Raw genomic sequence first — 19,633 nt, 5'->3', positions numbered from 1 at the left:
GCCACTCATATGATCTAAAAGGAAAGAGGAAGGAGAAGCAGAGGATTGGGGGAAAGAGAGTTTCCAGGCTCAATGCATGAGGGATTATTGGTCATCACTGCTGTCCAGGTCGATCTTGCCAGAGGTGGTACTGGAGCACTGGAAGCGAGGGGTGACCTCCACTCTTGGGCCATAGGAACCATGAAGAACGTGTAGAGATCTGATTGTCTGTTTGCTGTGGACATGACTGGAGGGGTGTGAGACTTAGCCACCTTTGAAGCCTCAGGGAAGGTCAGGAAGTTGCATCTTCAGCCTTCAGGTGTCACTGGGGAGTTGCCCTGGCCAGAGAACCCTTATAGCTTGACAAGAAACTTTCCTTTCCATTGGCTGTTTAAGGAGGGAGGGAGACAAGAGTTGAGAGGAAAAAAGCCTCCGTACACTGAAATTTAGCTCTACCCATGTAGCATTGGCAGTCTGGTATAAGCCCCCAGCCAGCCCCCAATTTCTTGGGTTGCTTACCTTACAGCTGTACTGGGCTTGGAGCTTTTCCTCAGATTCCCGAGGGAGAAACCCTCCTAAACAAGAGAGAGAGAAAGTCAGCCCAAGAGGTCCACTGTAGCTAAGCCATGGTGGAGGGGCTCTCCTGGAGGACAGACTCCACTGGAGTGCCAGAAGATCACAGCCACTTGCTAGGCAGTCCCTTCCAGTTTGGTGCAACCTGTACTGACCTCAGTTGAAGAAGTGTCCTTTTGTAGGTCTCCAAATATGATGCACAGAAGACATGTGGGAATTTTCAAGTGTTCAGGGTTCTTGGGTCCACTCTGAAAATGAAAACACAGGCAGACTCCAGCAGCAGAGGTCAGAAAGATTTTATTTGTAGAAAAGAGAAGAGAAGGGCTACATGGGGGCATGCAGCAGGACCTGGAAACCAGTAGTCCCATGGATCAGGTTGGAAATTGGGTTTTTATGGCCCTTTTGTGTATTTCCCAAGGGTGGAGATGTCTCTCCGGTGCAGACAGATGTTTCCTGGGAAGGAGAAGTGTCTCCTTGGCCAATTATCACCTTTTGGGACCTCCTGTAGTCTGACCTTCAAAAGGATGGAATTATATGGTATGTGAATTTTATCTCAGTAAGAAAGTGCTTTAAACTGATGATAGGGAGTGTCTAGAGAGCTCAGGAATAGAGGGGACCATTGTGCCATGTGACTGCATTCCTCATGGGATAGGAGGGGCAGCGATTCCAGCAAAGATCCATTAGCTGGAGGAATTAGCTAGAAAGGTGGGGGAGGCCTCCCACTGGGAAAAAAAGGAGAAGGAGGGGAAGGTGAACACTGTTGTTTTATAAAGATAAAGCCAGAATGAGGTCTGGATTTGGGAAGGGTAGGGGAACATTTTTGGTGAACAAGGAAGAGTGATTAGGTGACACCTACTAAATGAAGTGAAGTAGAGGCTGAAAGGGAGGATGGTCAGAGCCTTAAAGTAAGAGAAATGTGTACACCTGAATGGAGAGGCAGTGGTCTAGAAGCCAGGTAGGCACATCTCCTACTCCAATGCTAGGGTGGAAGAGGCCCCTGCCTCTACCTTGGAGGGGCTCTGTGGACATGGCAGCGGGGTGGGGGAGTACTCTGTGTTGGGTTAAGGAAGAAGGCATGGAAGGGAAGGCCTGAGGGGAGCTGTCAGGCATCATATTAAAATGCATCCACAGGTCCACAATACTAATTGAGACTTTTGTTGTAAATTTTTGAAGAGGTTTTTTTATAATATTACTTTTTAAACTATTTAGCTATGAATAACTAACTTACTTTTAGACATGATTTTCTGCAATTTTCATGTATACTCAGTAGTTCTTCATGTCATGAGAAAAATCTGACATACAAATTATTGTCATGTGTCATCAACATTTTATCAATACCAAATTTAGCAGTTAACAAAGTTGACCAAGTGTAATGTTTTGTAGCTATTTAATTAATATTTACTAACTTTGATTTGGGAACCATGGATTAACTTTTTATTTTCATATCCCTCCTCCTACAAAAGGTTTCTAAGCCCCAGACTCTGGGTCGCCAAAGGCTACTTATAAAAAGGTGGGCATTGTTGCATGGGTCTGTGGGGGAGGAAACAGAATGCTTAGGCTCTGCTTCATGACTCAGAATCACTGCATGTGGGGCTGTTTGCATCTGAGCCACACAGTCCCCTCTGCATCTACTTATTAAGTCTTCATCCTGCTGCTAGTAGCTACTTCTTTTTTTTCAAACCCAAGGCCTTAAAGTGTCCTTGAAGCCAATTCTTATCTTACAGTTATGATCCTCCCAAAAAACAGCCAAAAACATGGACATTGCAATGGTCTCTGGACTTCTCATTTAAAACTTCCTACACTTTTGGCCTCAGCATAAAAACAAAAGTTTCCTCCACACTAGTCATCCCTTTGTAGCACTGTGATTGCCCTGAGACTCCCTCTGAGTACACTTCTCTAACTGTACAGGCACCTCTCCAAGTGATGCAGCCCTTTGTTAAAAAGGTAGCCTTTGTTAAAGAGGCTGCCTGCTTTTGGCTAAAGGGCAGGATCCTAGAGTTTTTCTCTCACTACATTGGTAAGGGTGGCCTACTCCAACCAGTCACTACATTTACTTTGATCCTGCTCATAGATGGTGGAAGGAAGTCATGAGACAGGGACACCTGCTCTCATTAATTAGGTCTGATCCCCAGTCAGGACACTGACAAAAAGGGAGTCTGTCAAGCTTTTCTAGATAGGACCTGCCTCCTCCAGTCTTCTGGCCTCAGTACCCAAAGCGGTCTCAGGTGGCCTAAGAAAAAACCCTCATCTGTCTTTGTACTGAGGCCTGGCCCCGGTATCCCTTGGGTGACCAAGAGAAGGCTCCCTAAATTATACTACCATATTCCATTAGACCTTTTCTGTAAAAGGGAAGAAAAGTGGACTGAGGTCCCCTATATACAGCTTTACTTTTATCTCCAGGACCACCCAAAATGGCTCCATTATTGCTATCTAGATACTCAAACGCTAGCTGTTCTTTGTAAGCCACAGAATAAACATGGGGAAGGAGGACCAAAAAAAAACCCCTTACAAGGCCCCCATCCCTACTGCTCCCTCTACTGCTCCACCCTCTGCCCAGCCTTCTGAGCCATGTTTCCCCCTCAACAGGCAGTGCTAAAAGGAAGGCAAGTCTATGTCCCCTTCCAGTTACCAGATCTAAGAGAGATTAAAAAGGATCTGGGTAGCTATACTTTGATGCCCCAGACCAGTATATCCAGTTCTTTATTTCTGTGACAACAGGGCCCTGATAATTCTCCCTATACCTTTTCATAGTGCCTTAAGGATACTATCCAAAAGCATACCACAGTGGACCCAGAGTCACAGATGGGAGAGGTTCTCCTCAAAGATAAATTTTTAACTCAGTCAGCTCCAGATATCCATAAAAAAACTCCAAAAGTCTGTGGCTTAAGAAGAAAAATCTTTGGACTAACTAGTGCAGCATGCCACCTTGGTGTATTACAACCAGGACCTAACTAAAAAGAGAGATAAGGATAAAAAAAAAAACAAAACACCAGGACTTTATCGCTGTGCTCAGGGAGCTCCCCACCCGACAGGACCCCACTCTCGGGACACACTACCAATGCAGACAGGAAGGACACTTCTGTAGGAGTGTCAAGGGGGGAGCAGCCTGGGAGATAGCCCCAGCCCTCTCTGGGACCATGCACCATATATAAGGGCAACCATTGGAGGTCTAAGTGCTCCTGTCTCCAGATGGAAGACAGGGTGCCACCTACCTTGGATTGATGGGTCCCGGGGCCTCCTGTCCGGGCTCCACTCCTTAAAAACTGAGGAGCCTCAGGTTGCCATCATGATAAAAAGCAAAAGGTCATTTTCCTCCTGGACAATGGAGCCTGCTTCTTTGTCCTCCCTTTCTCTCCAAAAATAAAATAGTCATTAGGGGCATATCTGGCCAGTCTCTTTAGAGTTGCTTCACCCAGCCACTAGCCTGCTCCTGGGGGAACCTACACTTCTGTCACTCTTATGGTCCCTGAAACTCCAATACCCCTGCTGGGGCAAGACTTATTGTCCCAACTCAAAGTCCAAATTCTGCTCCCCAAAAGTCCAGTACTACTCTGTGCTAGATCTCAAGGATGCCTTCTTCTACATTCCTCTACATCCTGACAGTCAGCTTCTGTTTGCCTTTAAAAACCCCACTAACCCCTCACAACAGCTAGCTAGCCAATTCATGGTCCTTCTAAAACAACATATAGAGCTGGGCTCCTTGGGCACTACCTACTGGCTGGCCTCCTTTTTATGCTCCTTCTAATATTCCTATTTGGGCCTTTTATAATAAATGCTCTCTCCAAGTTTATATCTCAGCAGGTGCAAAAGATAAAATTTCAACTCTTAGCAAGGAATACTCACCTCTGTCTATGCATAAACCCTCCTTTCAGTTCCACTGGAGTCCACTGGAGACTCCACAGGTCAACCTCTGAGACAAGTGCCCCTGCATCTCCCTCCCTCTTCCACCCCACTGTCAGCAAGAATCAGCTAGATGAGTCATCACCCTTTCCCAGAGAGCAGTCTCAGAGGGGAGACTTGTTGGGTCTGGGTGATTGGCGCGAACTTTCTCTCGTTCCTGTTACTACTGAACCTAACTGGGGCTAACTAAGGGTGATGGAAGATGCAGAAAGGACAAATGATAGAAAGACAGACAGAAAGTTTGGGCCAGGTGTGTCGGCACAATAGCCTCATTGCTTCTCTTCTCTAATAACTCTTCTTCTGTTTAGCTTCTTTTCTCTATTTTTATTCTTTAAGGCCTTATTCCTTTACAATTCTTTAAAACATTGCTTCTTTTCTATTCTTTAAAATCTGTTTCCATAGACTTGCACTGTCCCATGTTCTCTCTTTAGCTTTCTTAAAGTCTCGGCCCTCAGACTTGCAAACAAGCAACAGCAGCCCCATCATTCAGCAGCAGTCCCCTTACAAACTGCCAACCAATTCTATCAACCCCTCTTTAGCAATTCTTTTCCCTCCAGCAATTTCCCTTCAGCCAACCCCCCCATAAAAAACTTCACGTCCTCCTTCAGCAAGTCTTTTATATCCAGCAGTAAACAAGGAGATGGAGCAACAGTTCTTGGAGAAGGGCATAACACTGAGGAAAAGCAGCTGAGCTACATCTTGCTTTCTTGCTCTCTTCTGGTGCTGGGGCTATGCCAAATCTCAGCCTACAGATTATTTGACATAAACATCTTAGGAAAAGCAGCTGCTCAGCATCTTAAACTCTCACCTTCTTCTGTGGCTGGAGCTGTGCTGAACTCAGCCTGCAGAATATTGACTACAACTGTGCTTATGTCTTCATAGCCTTCTCCTACTCTGCTCCCCACAGAGAATCAGAAGACAAAAATGGCCAGTGCCCCCATCCCCCATGAGAGCACTGTGAGCCCTACATCCTGTAAAAGGGCATGTTGTTTCACAAGTTATGGCCCCCTGGGGATGCCTCAAAATGCCACAAGGCTGATAAGCACAGGCTTTCACAGAACTGTGTATACATTCCTGCAGAGATATGTTAAGAGACCAGTCCACTCCTGACTCCTGTACCTCCTCTCTCCAACAGAGTGTGTTCCTACAAAGATATGTCAAAAGGCCACTCCACCCCTGATTCCTAACTCCCCTCCCCAACGAAAAAGGACCAAATAAAAACCCCTCTATGTAACAACAGTGAGTCACTGGTTTCCGGGTTCCGCTGTACTGCTCTAGCTATAGCCTTTTCCTTTCTCTCTAATAAATCCTACTCGTGTGCTGACCTTGTCGTCTCATGAGTCAGTTTGCTGCCTCACTGGCCAATTCTTTGGCTAGTGAAGGCAAGGACCCTCGCCACCAGCCTGCAACACCACCACTGAGCTCCGTGCCGCTCCCTGTTAGCAGTGACATCTCATTGATATCAGTTTTCCTCCAGGAATCTTCTTTCACAATTGGCAAGTCCTAATTTGAGGAAATAGACACATCTGTTAGAATCATTGTTTTAAGTACAATAAACTCAGAGTGTAGGTCTGAGGCTTTTTGTGTAATAAAGTTGATGGGTTTCAGTACCTTGACTTTTGATTGTATAACAGCTGTTTCAACTCCTTAGGCCTTGCTCTTTTGGGCTGAAGTTGCCAAAACCCTTTCCAGTTGGGGTGGGGGAGGTTACCATCAGAGGGAATGTCACTGCCAGCTAAACAGCTGTCTATCTGGGTCGTTCTTGAGTGTGTTTTAGCCAGGAAGGTAAAATTTCTCACTGCTATGTATCATCTTAGTGACAGAAGTCAGTCATGCCTGGGCCAGAAATACAGGAACCTGTATGCTTCATTCCTGTCTGAGAGGTTGTAAGTTATTTCACAATCAATTCCAGTTCACCAATCAGCTTAAATTATTTGGATAAGCCATAAGAAAATAAATTAACAAAACCAGATATGTTTTTTAACAGCATTGATAAATCACATGTCAATAAATTCACCATTTAAAGTATTAATTTTAGTGATTTGTATAAATTCAAAGTTATGTAACCATTAACATAATCAATTTTGGAATATTTTAATCTCCTCTCAAAGGAAACCTCCGACCCATTAATCACCACTTTTACCCCAAACTCTCTAGCTTTAGATAATTGCTAATCTACTTCCTTTGTCTATAAATTTACCTATTCTGGATGTGTATTGTTTTTTAAATTTCATTTTGTTTTTCTGGGGTTTCTTTTGGTGGGACTGGGGCTTGAACTCAGGGCTTCACACTTGCCAAGCAGGTGCTCTACTTCTTTAGCCACACCTCCAAATCGATTTTGCTCTGGTTATTCTGGAGTTGGGATCTTGCAGACTTATTTGCCCAGGCTGGCCTTGAACTTTGATCCTCCTGATCTCAGTCTCCCAAGTAGCTAGGATTAGAGATGTGAGCCAGAGGCACCTGGCTTGATGAGTATGTGTTTAAACAGACTTCACACAGGATCTCGAATTCTGAGTTTGTCAGTGCTGGTGTTATCTGGGCCTACCTCTAAGGCAGAATGCCTGGGGCAAATCACTTACTTTTTCTCTTCAGTTTCCTATCATGAAAGTGTAATGATACTGACAAGCACTGGGTTTAGGCTTAAAGTTGATCATGCATTCTGAAATTTTCACATACTTAGCATCGAGTGGGACAATGACAAAAAAAAATCTGCATGTGACTTCTCAGCCCATTGTTACATCCTGGTTTATATTGCTTCTAATGTCACAGGAATTCAATAAGGCTAATATAGTCTTGGTTAAATTAACACCTGTACAGTTGAAGCCCATTTTACCCCTTTAAGCCAAGAGTTTAAAAGTCTATCTAGCATCTGTAGTTCACGCCTATAATCCTAGGTACTAAGGAAGCAGAGATCAGGAGGATCATAGTTCAGAGTCACCCCTGGCAAATATTTGTGAGACCCTATCTCGAAAAAACCCATCACAAAAAGGGACTGGCGGAGTGGCTCAAGTATGAGAGTGCCTGCCTAGTAAGCAGCAAGCATGAAGCCCTGAGTTCAAACCCCAGTGTCGCTAAAAAAATTTAAAAAAATCTACCCCCATTTAGCTTTTCATCAGAATTCTACTTCTGTACAAGTAACAGTTTCTGCTCCCCTTGCTTCCTGTACTTAATTCCTGGTAGTATAATGAACAGTGTATTAGCCAAAATTCTGGCGATAAAGGCCAGGCTGGGGGTGAGGGACACATCAAGAGTAGAAAATTAGACAGATGTGGAAATTTACACTCAGCTTTTCCTACAGAGTATAAGGGATAAGCTTTTAGATTCAGGGCCCAAATAGACTTGGGTTTGAATCCTGGCTCTGTTTCTTCCAAACTGTAACTTGGAATAATTTTTTTGGGCCTCAGTTTCCTCATCTTCAAAATGGAATAATTGTTACTACCAGCCTCCTGGGGCTGTTTGGGGAGTTCAGTGAGTCAAAGCATTTAAAATACTCAGCACACTGTCTGATACAGGGCAAGCTGTCACCCCCAGCTGTGATTGCCGTTACTCCTAATGGTGCCAGCAGCAAGCCTGAGAATGGATCACTAGCCTAATTGTAAAGAGCAGAAGCATCAGAAAGAGGCTAATATAATACCAAACTTGAAAGATGCTTTTCAGTTAAGTGTTTTCACCTGTGTCATCGCCTTTATTTTTTAATTTAATTTTGGGGGGGAGGGGATTTTGAGACAGGCTAGCCTAGAACTCAGAGCTCGATATTGAACCCAGGTTGGCCTAGAACTTGTGATCCTCCTGCTTCAGTCTTCCAACTGCTGGGATTGGATTATAGGCATGAGTCACCACGCCCTGCTTTAAGTTTTCTTTTTTCCTTGGGGTGCTGGGATTCAAACCCAGGGCCTTAGGCATGTTAGGCATGCACTTGACCACTGAGCTACATTTCCAGCTCTTTTATTTTACAGAAATTTATTGGTGGAGGCTGGAAAGCATATGAGAGAGAGGGAGAGAGAGAGAGAGAGAGAGAAAGCATTGTCTCCTTGGAAGTCTGAAAGACTTGCCCCTGTCCCTCTCCACAGCATTTATGATTGTGTGACTATTACACCCAGGGGAGATCTGGTAGTTATCCAGGAAGTGTGATCTGCAGACCTCCAATAGAAGGAAAGCAGGGGGACTTTCCATCTTGGCAGGAGAGAAACTTGAAAGGGAGGATCATTGGAGGTCATTGGAGGTCACTTATCCCTTACTGTCTACAGAAGAAGAATGAACTGGTACTGAAAAGTGTGATGGTTAAGCCTCAGGCATCAGACTGCCAGCTCTGGAGTCTGACTTACCAGTTCTCACTTTCGTCACCTGTGAAATGGTATATTAATGGTACCCATCTCCTGGGCTATGGTCAGGATTAAACAAGGTAGCCTCTGCAGAGGATATGACAGTGGTAAAGAGTAAGCACTTCGTAAGCATTAGCTCAAGATTGCTGGCCACAGTAAATGTGTGACCACAGTGCTGCAGGGGCACATACCTGTTTCTTTGCTAGATGTTACCACCAGGATACTCCCCCAACCCCATAAGCACTTGCAACTCAGCATGGTCAAAGCTGTACTCTGCACCTGTTCCTAAAGTTTGTCTCTTGTCTTGGATTTCTGACTTTCATAAATGGCACCACAGTCTACCAGGCACTGGGACCAGAAACCTGGGAGTTACTCCACTCTCTCTGTATCCTCCTCTCCTGTACATATACCATCCCTGAGCAAGACTGTTCCATTGGGTTCCTGAAGATGTCTCCAATCTGGGCCAAGGATGTGACTCAGTGGTAAAGTACTTGCTTAGCATGTACTTTTTTGATTCCCAAAACCAAAAAAAAAAAAAAAAGGTCTCCAGGCTGAGCAGGGTGGCTCATTGCTGTAATCCCAGCTACTTGGGAGGCAGAGGTTGGGAGAATCATGATTTAAGGACAGCCTGGGAAAAATCAGTGACACTCCATCTCAACAAATAAGCTGGGATTGGTGGCATGTGCCTGTGATCCCAGCTACTTGGGAGGTGGTAGGTAGGAGGATCAAGGTATGAGATTGATTCAGACAAAAACATATAAGACCCTATCTGAAAAATAACTAGAGCAAAAAAACAAACAAACAAAAAAGTTGGGGACATGGCTCCAGTGGTGGAGTGCCTGCCTAGCAAGCATAAGGCCCTGAGTTCAAACTCCAGATAAAAAACGTCTTTTGTCTGTTTCACCCTCCCATTCCCACTGTGGTTGCCCTGCTCATGCCCTTAGACCTCTTAGTCCATCTATGGACTAACATTATAGACACCAATGCCAGTTTTTCTCCAAACCACAGTCCTCTCTCCCTGAAACTGTCGCAGGGATCTTTCTGAGCCTCAAAAATTGGTAGTATCTCTCACCTAGGACTGCTTCCTGGACTTCCCAGGGCCCCCTAGGATAAAGTCCAAATTCAGAGGCATGGCACAGCAGAACCTCCAGAATCTACCCTAATAGCAGGGCCACCAGCTCATACCCTCCACTCCAGCCCTGCTGAGACTGTGGTGACCCCCAGGATGCTGGGGAAAATCTCCATGGCTGTGCTTCTCCATCCTGTGTGCCTGGAATGCTCAACACTCCATGTCCAACCAGCCCCCTCACAGTCTTTCCAAAATTCATCACAAGAATTCCTTCTGTTTAGAAATGACCCAAGCATTGTATGCACATATGAATAATAAAAAAATAAAAATTAAAAAAAAAAGAATTCCTTCTTTTTGAAACCGTTCCTGTCCAAACATCAGGTAGAAGTGACCATTCTCTAGTTTGTACTCTCACCCCAAGTGGCCACATTCCTTCTTCAGTGCCTACAATAATTTATGATGCCTGTTGTGACTTGTTTTCCTATTAGGTAGCACATGCTTGTGAACAAGTAAATGTACCATCTGGACAAATACTGTGAAGAGCTGTGAGTGAGCCCTGTGCATTTACAGCTGCCGTTTCTTGAGTGTGTACTAAAGTGCATTTGTGCATCCTGTCTCATTTAATCCTCCCCAGCACATGACACGGGTGCTATATATCATTACTGTCCTCATCTAGCTGGGGCCAATGGAAGTTAAGTAACTGCCAAGGATACAGAGCTGGGAAGTAGTCAAGATTTGGACCTTGCTCTTTCTTATCCCAAACCCACTGTGCCATCATACCTCCCCCCTCTCAAGCCCTTGAAAGAGAATGATGTAGTTACAGCTGTTAACAAAGCTCAGTCTTCAGAGTCTTACACTGGGATGTCCAGTCTAGCAGGAGAGGAATCCCCAAGACCACAGTTAATGGAGGAGAGGCCCTGGCTGGAGAGCTTGTTAGGACAATAGACATTTGCTATTTGCAGATGGCTTTTCAGAGGTATTTGAGGTTAAAGTGAAACAACAAAGACACTGAAAATGGATTGCAGTTTTTCTCTCTCCTGTGTTCACATTTCAGGAAAAGCCAGCCAAGCTGTTCCGTGGTGCATATTCTCTTTCTAATTCCCCTCCCTGGCCTTGTGCAATCTCTGTTGAGGGTATTATTTCATGATTGATTGTACAGGTCAAACCTGCCTTGCCATTGCTTCACTTGGTTGCTAACAGCTTTAACAAGTGAGACCCAGCCTGGTGCAAATGCAATTTGGCCTAAAAACTCTGGGGACAGTGAAATTTATACCTTCAGAGAAAGCAAATTGTTTACCTGGAATTTAAGGTGTTTTTTTTTTTTTCCCTCTTCCTCAATGAGCCAGGAAACTATTCAAAGTATGTTTGTGATCTCCTTATCATTCCTCACCTTGCCAGGGTCTCATCCAGGTATACACAAGCGAACTAGCTTGTGTATGTGCTGAAGACTTCTGAAATAAAATCCTTGCATCAACAAATGTTGTCATCATTCTGCCTGTCACTGTAGTTTCATTTTAGATGGCTTTGTTGAGTAGCTGAAATTCTTGACATTTTCTTTTTAATGAGTGAAGCATTGAATTTAGTACAATACAGCAGACCTTCTTTATCCACAGGGGATACATTCCAAGGCCTGAAACCATGGACATTTCCAAGCCCTATTCTATTTTTTTGGTATACATATATACTTATGATAGTTTAATTGATGAATTAGGCACAGTAAAAACTTGTAAGCCAGGCTCCAGTGGCTCATGTCTGTAATCCTAGCTACTTAGGAGGCTGAGATTGGGAGGATCATGGTTTGAGGTCAGCCCAGGTAAATAGTTCAAAGGCCCTCATCTCCAAAATTACCAGAGCAAAATTAACTGGAGGTTCAAGTGGTAGAGTACCTGCTTTGCAAGAATAAAGCCCTGAGTTCAAACCCCAGGCTCACCAAAAATAAAACAAAAACCTAATAATAAAATAGAACATTTATAACAACATTTAGTAATAAAATTGCCCACATCACTTCTCTTGCTCCCTGGGGCCATTATTAAGTAAAATCAGGACTACTTGAACATAAGCATTGTTGGTTTGATAACTGAGGTGGCTACTCAGTGACTAACAGGTGAGTAGCATATACAGCCTGAATACACTAGACAAAGGGTTTATTTATATCCCAGGCAGGAAAGAGTGACAGCAGTGCACCATGTTGCTGAGAACAGCATGCGATTTAAGACTTATGAATTGTTTATTTGTGGCATTTTCCATTTAATATTTTCAGATTATGGAAAGCGAAACCACAGATACGAGGGAACCACTGTATCAACGTACACCGTGCTTTGATGAATCAGGATGTGTTGTGAACATCATAGAGTGGACTTACACAAATTAAGATAGCTACAATGTCACTAAGCAATATAATTTAAGGGACTACCATGATGTATGTGGTCTATCATTAATCAAAACATCATACATGGCACATGCTGTATTTAAAAGACATTGTATAATAAGCCTTTGGGGTCAGATAGGTCTTTTTTAAACTCTAACAAAATGTGTGTGTTAAATATTGTAAATGCCATAAAACTTCCAAGACCTGCAAAGTTGTCTATTGCTTCTAGTGCTCTGAATTTAATTTTGCCTATTGATTCTCACTTTGTAAAGAAAAGTAGTTAGAGTGATGGAAACTAGCACATGTCAGCAATTTTTGGTGTGTTGGGAACCTTATTAGGCAGTTAATCTACATCATTTCATTCTTTTAGTAACCTTCAAGGCAGTTACTATGATTTCCATCTAAATAAGAGGAAACTGAAACTCCCAAGGGCAAGGCACTTGTGAGGCACGCTGAAATCCGGAGCTGTCTGTTCACCAGCCAGTCCCCCCTGTCTCAAGGCCATTCTCCACAAATCCAAATGAATTTGTTTTAGAGCAGGAAACTGTACTTACAGCTCTGTCACTCCTTTTGAAGACCTGGTTTCCAGTTCTGTGCTTTCCATAGATATGGCCCAACTAACTACTTAGCCACTTTATAAAAGCCCCAGCAGAGGACCAAAAGACCCATATGAGGACATAGAGTTGACATTTTCTGCCCAGAGTTTCTTTTGCAGGTTCCAGCTGCAGCAAATAAAATTAGGTGGAAGCAAAGTGAGGCATTTACCCAGGTAGCAAGACTCAGATGGAAAGTATTGTGGATGCAGAAGTGCCAGGGAACTCTTTGAGAAGTCAGAATGGGGAGAGATTCTGCTCTGTTTAGAGCAGAAGAGAGATTTGGAATGTTTCAAGGAGGAAATGGCATTTGAGCAGTCTTGTTCTTGAAAGATAAGGAAAAGTTCACTTCAAGCAAAAAGGAAACTGTGTGAACAAAGACAGACCAAGGCAGGAGGGTAAGGCCACTGCTGGGAAATGGGGCATTAATAGTGCTGTTGTCAACAACATTGCTCTGCAGACAACCTTGGGGCTCCAGTGACTGGTACTCGTTAAAGCACATCCCACCACCACGTATTTTGCAATCATCTATCGCAATCATCTATTGCCAGGGTTACAAGCTTTCAAGTGATAGATACAACTTTTCTGCACATTCTCTCTTTTGGATGGTATTACCTACATGCATAGAAGCAGCCATGTTAATTAATTTTGATTTTAGGATCCTGTCTGATTTTGCTCTTACAGAAGGAAACCCCACTTGCCAACGCTGCGTTCTGGGCAGCCAGGAAGGGAAATCTGGCCCTGCTGAAGCTGCTGTTGAACAGTGGTCGGGTGGACGTGGACTGCAGAGACAGTGTACGGAGGGCCACGGTATCTGCATGCCCAGAGCACCCCTTTGCACCCCGCAGGCATGACAGCACCTCATGAATACACTTCCCTTTACAGTGTTTATGTACTTGATCATGTGTTTGCCTCCTTTTCAAAATGCAAACTTAAAAACATACAGGGAGACCTCAGAAAGGAAATAGTACATGCATAAAACCAAAGATAGCCACTTTAGGGAAAGAGGAAGCAAGTTGCAAAAAAGAGAAAGACTGTTCAGTAAACACTTCATTAAGAAAAAGAAAAGGAAAAAAACAAAAGATGGAGACAATTTAGAGCATGTGTGGGCTGCCATGGAGCGGGAGTTAGGCTTTTTCTACCAGGATGCAAAAACTGAGAAATTGAAGTCTCCAGCAGCCTCCTGTCCTTTCATTCCTTTTTACAAACAAAAACACTAAATGTCCAGTAAGAAGGTGAAGTAGAAATAAATACTGCTGCCCCCTGGCATGGACCACCTACTGAGCTCTTTCCTTCCTGGGCTAGTGGCTGTCATTTCTCAGTTCTCAGCAGGACTTTTCCACATCCATCAGAACAAGGAAGACCTCAGCTGAAGAGATAGTTTTAGGATTTGAATCAAAATGTTTTCAGAGGAGACTTAATTGTTTTCCTGAAAACAGGGTGTGCCATTTCCAACTTTTATTGCACAAATTTGTAAGTGAAATCCACCAGCAGCTGAAAAGGAAAATAGCAGTTGCTCCACTTTGCCTACTGGGACACCAGAGCTTTGATCTGTACTTCTAGATCTACTCTGCACCCTTCTCCAGCTGGCTCTGCGACCCACCAGACCCACTTAAACCGTCCAGTGGCCCCCCCATGTCTCTGGCCTCCAGTTGGGTTTGGCTAATAGGAACATCAGCAAAAGTCAGAGGGTAGGAGGAGAGCTTGCAGGGAAGCCCAGGGCTCACCTTGTTCTGTCTGGCAGTGGTACTCTGACTGTTCGTCCTGGGAGCCACTAGCTTCCTCACACGCTTTCAGAGCTGGCCAGTCATAGAGCCCCACTGTTACTAGTTCCCAGAATGATACTGTTGTTTGGACTTCTTTTTGTTTTGTTTTGTTTTTGTGGTTCGAGGCCTGGAACCCACAGTCTCAAACATGCTAGACAGGTACTCTACCACTGAGCTTCATCCTCAGCCCTACACTGTTTTTAGTTTTCAACATCCAGGTCACAGCTTATAAATAGTCTCTTTATTAAACTTCCTTCCAGATTTCCCAATTTGAATGTGCCAGAACCCAGACTGAAAAGAGGTTCTGGGCATCTGTGAACTGACCATCCCGGTCTTACTCAGGTCTCACTGGGTCAATTCCTACCCCACACTGGCAAACACTGTGGTGCAGGGACCAGTTATAACTGTGGCCTCAGCCACTGACTACTTTCATGATCACTTTTCCTCTTTTTCTTTAAGTTACTCCTGTTCAGATACCCCTGTGACTTCCTGCTGACTTCTGGCTTCTCAAGGCCACCTTACTGGCATACTCTTTTTAGTGCACCAAGTCATCTATCCAACCACTGTCCTTCTGTTTCTGTCTGCAGATCACCCCAAAATTTATTGTGGCCAAAAACTTAGTTCTGGGAATAGACACTCATATATTTATATTATCCCTCCTGATTTAGTATTTTTAAAAAGCCATTTCATCAGATTTCTGGAGAGGTGATTGATTCTTTAACCCACGGTCTAAATGATGTCTCTTGTTACTTTGAATGGGCCTCTCAGGCTGGTGGTAACTGAGGGGCAGAGAGATTGGGAAAACAGTTCAGGCTTTTGTTCCTCTTAGAATGTCACTGACTGGGCTTCTGCCTCCTCCAAGTGCCACCTGGACATACATTCCAAGTTCTAGGATGGTTTCTTATGGTGGTGACTGATCTCCAGGCTAGTACTGCACAGGGTTATGGAGCTAAGCCCAAGGATCACCTAGGAAGTCTGTGAGAGCTGCTAGAATGTAACCAGAGGCCCACTGAGCTTTTCTGGGAATTGTTCTTACCCTAAACTGTGACCATGTTGAAACATTTCCCACAAACAGCATTGTAAAGGATAAATATTTGTGGGTGGAGGATGTAACTCAGTGGTAGAGCACTTGCCTAGCATACACAAGACCCTAGATTCAGTCCTAGGAAGGAAGGAAGGAAGGGAAAGAGGGAGGGATACAGAGGAAGGAAGGAAGGGAGGGAGGGAGGGGAGAGGGAGACAGATGAAGGAGGGGAGGAAGGAAAGAAGTAGAGGGACGGAAGGAAGGAAGGAAGGAGAAAGGAGAGGGAGGGAGACAGAGATGGAGGAGAGGAAGGAAAGAAGGAGGGAGAGACAGGAAAGAGGAAAAGGAAGGGAGGGAGGGAGGAAGGAAGGAACAAAAAGAAAAAGAGAGCAAATGCTTTACCTCTGGGCCACCCACTGTTCACCCAAACAGCTGATTTGCTAATACCCAGTCAACTTTGATTCATAGATTTATGCTATTGTTACACGGTGTTTACATTTTTTGCTTTGCAACACATTTAACACAAAGTTGTGCAATGGCAGGATTCTTTCAGTCTTTTTTAGACATACTAATATGTGTATTTCACTGTGTTTCTTTGTTCTGGACTTCACCACATTTACATACATTTGCATTTGCTCTGCTCAAAACCAGTTTTAAAAAGATACATTTTGACATCAGTCAATGAAATGAAATAATCTTAATCTTTAGAGAATTAAAGGTCATTTTAGTACAACTTAAATATAAAGAAAATATTTCTGTGTAGCTTAATGTGATTCTTCTTCATCCTTTCTTTGTTGTTCCAACCTGACTTCTCAATTAATCATAGTATAGATTTGAAATACAATCTGTGAAAAAGTGTTTTTGTCTGATTCATCTTTTATTTAAAACAGATGAATCTTTTTTCTTTCTTTTTCAAATGTCCAAATTAACTTCTTCATACTTCCTCCAACTCATGACTGATTTTTATTTTGAGACCAGTGTGATCCATAATAAAGTAATTTTCTCTCCCCTCATGTAAAAGGAAATATTCATAGGTTGTCTAGTCAGATTGGGTTTAAACCAAGTGTCTTAATCCATTCAGAGTGCTATAATAAAATACTTTAAACTGGGTAGTTTATAAGTGACAGAAATTTATTGCTCACAGTTCTTGAAGCTGGAAAAGCCAAGATCAAGGTACCAGCAGATTTTGGTGTCTGGCGAAATCTCACTCTGTGAAGGGGGAGAAGATCCCTTCAACTTCTTTTAGAAAGGCACTAATCCTACTTGAGAAATGACTTAATCATTTCCCAAAAGACCCAACCTCCCAACACCACTGCTGTGGGGATTAGATTTCAGCGGAAACTTCTGACCATAGCAGTAAGGATTCTCCTATCTGCTCTCTAAGTAAAGCTCCCTCTCATTCAAGAGGAAGTTAGTGATACCAAACTTGTACTCCAGTCTGGAGAGTACAGAGGAAGGAATTCAGCTGAGTAATGGATGGTACCGTGTACATAAAAGTCTCATGTCTACAAGCCAACTATGGCCACAAGAGGCAGAAGTATGTAATACCACTATGATGCCATTAGGGTTTCCTTGACTCTACTCTGCTTTGCATATGCAGCAAATGAGACTTTGCTAAAACTAGCATGGCCATTCCCAGAAGTTAATGAAAGCCAGAGGCCCTGACGTTTACAGAGCTATCATAACATGATTTTAAGATGTAGCACTTACTGAATTCATATCTGATGTTACCATGCTGACCCCATTGTCTAGAATATCTTGTTTATTAATTTAATTTAGTTAGGCGGATGCTTTATCATACCTCCTTTTTACAGCCAAAGAGAACAAGACTTGGAAAGGTTTCATAGCACACCCAAGACTATTCTGCCAGTGACCGCTCAACTGCATTGCCTTCCTACAAACCCCACAGAAGAAATAGCACAAATCTCTGCACCCAGTGAGCCTTCCTGGTATACAGACTATCCCTCTTGTCATTCGCTTCTGAGAGGCAAGTTACTAAACAGGCAAAGATGGTGGTTAATCCACTTTAATTAGAAGGGTCCATATCATGTTACTCTTCAAGTTCTTGAGTCTTTTCTTTCTTTCTTTCTAGCTCAGTTGCTAGGCCATCTCCACCATCCTTACCAAACCACTGGCTTTTTTGGGGGGGTTTTGAACCTAGGGCCTTTCTCTTACTAGGCAGGTGCTATACCACTTGATCCATGCCTCCAGCCCTTTTTGCTTTAATTTACCTTTCAGATAGTGGCTCTGAGAGACACTCCTAGGCTCCAAGTGCTTGAATCTTACATCTGAAAGAGCTCTTTCAACCCTCATTTTAATGATGAAATAAATGGGTCTCAGTAATTATAAGCAACTTGCCCAGGTTATACCATTGTTTAATGAGAGAGGTAGTTTCTATTCCCTACAACCCCTGACTCTTAGTTCTGTACTCTGAGTGCCTTTTGTCTCTACCTGAATCATTTTGAAATTAAAAACTTCTAAATACAAGTTTTAAAAAATTAATTAAAATAAAAATTTGAAAGAAATTTAAAAAGACCTCCAAAACCAGAAAACCAACTGGTACCATTTAACCAATTTTTTTTTTTGCATTAATAGCAGGATTTTGGGTTAGGAATCATTAAAGGAGAATCATAAAATGAAACCATTATATCATTGTATTTTAATGCAATAATTTATGGTCCAGTTGGACAGTGTTTCTGAAGGTAATAGAAGTAAGTGAATTTATAAACTGAAAACTCTAGCTCAGCAATTTGTTGCTTTGTTTTTTCCCATCTAGTCTGCATTATGGGATTCTTCATGAGGCACTTTTATCATGGCAGGCGGGTAATTTTGCACTTAGATGTGTTCTAGGTGGAGCTAACATCCATGAGGACCCCTCTCCGACAGAACAAGGGCCTAACTGTTGATCTGTCTCTCCTTTACCCAGCATGGTACCACGCTCCTCATGGTCGCCTCCTATGCTGGCCACATAGACTGTGTGAGGGAACTGGTTCTGCAAGGAGCAGACATCAACCTTCAGAGAGAGGTAGGTCATACATTTGAGTAAAAATGACCATACTAAGAGATCTGATGTCTTTATATTAATGAATTGGTAAAGAGGACAAGAGTCATCATTGCTTTTCTCCTACACTACAACCCTTTGTAGAGTTTATTGTGCCTAAAATAAGGTCCAGGAATGGACCATCATCAAACATATCTGAGGTAACTGTATGAGACTGTTTTTGTGCTGCTATAACAGAAAACCTGATCTCTGGTATTTTTGATAAGAGGCTTATCAAACTCACAGTTTTGGAAGCTGAAAGTCCATGTTCGGAAGGCTCCTTCTGTTTAGGCTCTGGTGAAGGTCCCCTTGACTGCATCACAACAAGGGAGAGAAGAAGAAAGGGAAACACAAATGCATACAGAAGAGACTAAGCACAAGCAGTGGCCCTGCTTTATAAAAACTCACTCTTGTGAGAACCAGCTCAGTCATTTCCAAGATAGTACCCACCAATGACCTAATTACCTTCCACTAAGCCCCACCTCTTAAAGGGTCCACCACCTCAATTTTGCCACATTTGAGACCAAGCTTCCAGCACATGAGTCTGGAGAACACACTTGAGCCATATCCAATCCACAGCAGTAACCAAACCCCGACCACATTCCTTAAACACTCACACATTTGCTGTCAAGCATAACATTTATAGGATCTTCCTATAAGTTATACTCTTAGTCACCATTGTATTCTTAGTCACCAACCTGTCCATAATAAAGCTCAGTTGCTAGGCCATCTCCACCATCCTTACCAAACCACTGGCTTTTTTTTTTTTTTTTTTAATGGCTACTGGGGTTTGAACCAAGGTCCTTTCTCTTACTAGGCAAGTGCTGTACCACTCAATCCATGCCTTCAGCCCTTTTTTGCTTTAATTTAATTTTCAGATAACATCAAGATTTTTTGCCCAAGAGCAGCCTCAGTCCACGATCCTCCTGCCTCTGCCTCCCACTTAGCATGTACCACCACCAGCCTCTTTTTTAAAATTAGCATATATTAATAGTACAA

The 19,633-nt window shown here is 43.2% G+C and overlaps 1 protein-coding gene and 1 long non-coding RNA gene across 7 annotated transcripts in view; one reads left to right on the top strand and one right to left on the bottom strand.

Annotated features, from left to right (window-relative positions):
• Ankrd29 (ankyrin repeat domain 29) overlaps positions 1-19,633 on the top strand; it is a 76,884-nt gene that overhangs the window by 12,221 nt on the left and 45,030 nt on the right. For 4 of the 6 annotated variants that reach the window (XM_074070175.1, XM_074070173.1, XM_074070172.1 and 1 more), the window contains exons 2-3: positions 971-1,089; positions 18,521-18,619. In XM_074070175.1, coding sequence (XP_073926276.1) covers positions 971-1,089; positions 18,521-18,619 — 218 coding nt within the window. Of the gene's footprint in view, positions 1-970; positions 1,090-13,488; positions 13,600-18,520; positions 18,620-19,633 lie in introns of all 6 variants that reach the window. The other 2 variants (XM_074070174.1, XM_074070171.1) reach the window with 1 other exon arrangement.
• Positions 499-19,104, bottom strand: LOC141422500 (uncharacterized). The gene is made up of 4 exons (XR_012447102.1): positions 18,879-19,104; positions 5,778-5,955; positions 708-800; positions 499-554 (listed from the first exon to the last, which is right to left on the bottom strand). It is a non-coding gene; the product is annotated as an uncharacterized lncRNA (long non-coding RNA).

The sequence above is a fragment of the Castor canadensis genome, chromosome 4 (assembly GCF_047511655.1).
Source record: "Castor canadensis chromosome 4, mCasCan1.hap1v2, whole genome shotgun sequence".
NCBI lineage: Eukaryota > Metazoa > Chordata > Mammalia > Rodentia > Castoridae > Castor > Castor canadensis.
Note: the sequence above shows the minus strand (reverse complement) of the source record. Positions and strands in the feature narration are given on the sequence as shown.